The 2,398-nt window shown below is 59.1% G+C and overlaps 1 protein-coding gene across 1 annotated transcript; it reads left to right on the forward strand.

Annotated features, from left to right (window-relative positions):
- Positions 1-203: 203 nt before the first annotated feature.
- Positions 204-1,565, forward strand: INS49_004533 (uncharacterized protein; the record flags this gene model as incomplete). The annotated part of the gene is made up of 1 exon (XM_043165322.1): positions 204-1,565. The coding sequence occupies one exon, from the start codon at positions 204-206 to the stop codon at positions 1,563-1,565; it is 1,362 nt and encodes a 453-aa protein (XP_043018037.1).
- Between the last annotated feature and the right edge of the window lie 833 nt (positions 1,566-2,398).

Raw genomic sequence — 2,398 nt, forward strand, 5'->3', positions numbered from 1 at the left:
GCGACCTCGGGTGCCAAGGCAAAGCTGAAGGCCGGCTGATCAAGGACGAGATAATAAAGCGCGTCTGCAGTTCTGTCGTCCAACAAGTGCACTCGTTCATCCCAAGACGCACACGCACACATTCGTTCTAAGGCGCGGTCGTTGTCAAACCCTCGCGCCCCCTCATTGTTCCCCGAAACAGCCGCCAGAGTCTCGAAACAATCATGGCAGCATCCCTGAGGACAGCAGCCGCAGCAGCGGGCCTGCTCCTCGCCAAGACTGTCACCGCACAGTCAACAACGCCCACGGCCGGGGACCTATCCGTCCTGACTATGAATGTCGCAGGCCTGCCGCAGTTTCTGCAAAACAACGAGGTGCCAGGGGACAAGACGACAAACTCCAAGCTGATCGGCAGCTACTTTTCCCAGAATGGTTTCGATGTCATCCACGTGCAGGAGGACTTCAATTACCACGCGGCCGTCTACGAGACGGACAACCACCCGTACCGGACCGCGACCTCGGGCGGTGTCCCGTTTGGCTCCGGGCTTAACACCCTGGCCAACTACCCTTGGGTAGACTTCACGCGCACCAAGTGGGACACGTGCAGCAACACCGACAGCGATGACTGCCTGACGCCCAAGGGCTTCACCTTCATGCGCGTGCAGATCGCCGCGGCAACAGACAACTCCACTGCCGTCTACGCTGACTTCTACAACCTGCACGCCGACGCCGGCACTACCGACGCCGACGAGAAGGCCCGCAACTCCAACATCAACCAGGTGCTGAGCTTCGCCGAGGCAAACTCGGCCGGCAACGCCGTCGTCATCTTTGGCGACACCAACTCACGCTACAGCCGCGTCCTGGACACGGCGGTGCGCACGTTGCTCGACTCCAACTTCACCGACGCCTGGGTGCAGCACGAGCGCGATGGCGTTGCGCCAACCCAGGAGACACTGTGCGTGAACCCACAGCCCTCCAACAACAACACCTGCGAGACGGTCGACAAGATCTTTTACCGATCCTCGCCCCTCGTCACCCTGGACGCCACCAGCTTCATGTACGTCGGCGAGTGGTTCCTGCAGCCCAACGGGAGCATCCTGTCGGACCACAACCCCGTCAATGTCAACTTCACCTGGACCGCGGGCACTAGCCTGCGGCAGTCCGCCTACTGGGGAGGGCCGCACGGCACTTGGTTCAGCGACGTCGGCGCGCTGGCCTCCATCTCCAAGCCCGTCGTGTCAAAGCTCACCTTCCGCGGTGCCAACAGGCTCGATAGCGTCGGCGTGACGCTAAGCAGCGGCGCCAACCTGACCCATGGCGGGACAGGCGGCACTGAGGCGTCCCTTGCGCTGGGATCAGGAGAGTCCTGGACCAAGGCGACCCTGTGCCAAGGCCTGTACAACAACCAGACGCGCAACTTCTATATCGAGGCGACGACCAGCACGGGGAAGACGGTCAGCGCCGGCAAGAAGACAAGTGACTGCGCCGAATTCACAGCACCAGACGGCTGGAGCATCGTGGGTTTCCTGGGCCAGTCCGGGGACGAGTTGGACCAATTGGCCTTTGTGTACGCGCCACACTCTTAGCCCGTCCAGGACTATTTGTGCCATCGGCCGCAGAGGTTACCTGAAAGCATCAGGGTTCATATTAGCACCATGTACATAGTTAGGATACCACGAATAGCACATGCATATACCAGAAAGCATATCAAGCATCTCTCGGTCTTCGCGAAACTCTAGAGGCGGTTCTGAATGTCACATCAAGTGTGTGGTGGGATGCATTCCCCACTGGACCTGCGTGATCGCCGGTGTCTGGCGGGGTTTAACAGAAACCACTTTGCGACGGGGGCTGCTCGGCGCTAGACCGTGTCTAGAATAGGCCAATGTATCGAAACAAAACTTGATAGAGCACAGCTCGTCCAAACATGGTGGTGAGTGCTGTAGATCAAGCTGCTGAGTTGCTAGGTCTGGCTCCTGCCTCCTGCATGTGCTTGCCACATGCGTGGGCCAAATTCAGCGTTGGGCGTTGGGCGTTGGGCTTTGAGCTTTGAGCAGCAGCGGCTGAAGATGGAGTCACAGTAGCTGTCAGGTCTACCGCGAGGCTGACTGACGTTGGGTGGCGGATTAGCGGCCAGCCTTGCAGAACTAGATTGGCTGTGCGGCTGTTGCATTTCCACGGATGCTCGTGATACACAGTATAAGTCGTGCTGTCTTGGGGCGTTGAGCTGGCTTGCGCCTGCCGTCATGACACGGCCCGGGAAGCTGTGCATCACTAGAGTCAGAAAAATCTGGGTGTATAGATGCCAAGCAAGTTCGGCCGTAGTAACCGATCTGACGGGCCACCAGAAGCTTCTTTGTGTCGCTGCGTCCTACCAACAGGCCGTTGGCTAGTGAGCATAGCATTGACCACCAGAGCGTGA

The sequence above is a fragment of the Diaporthe citri genome (genome assembly GCF_014595645.1).
Source record: "Diaporthe citri strain NFHF-8-4 chromosome Unknown scaffold_12, whole genome shotgun sequence".
NCBI lineage: Eukaryota > Fungi > Ascomycota > Sordariomycetes > Diaporthales > Diaporthaceae > Diaporthe > Diaporthe citri.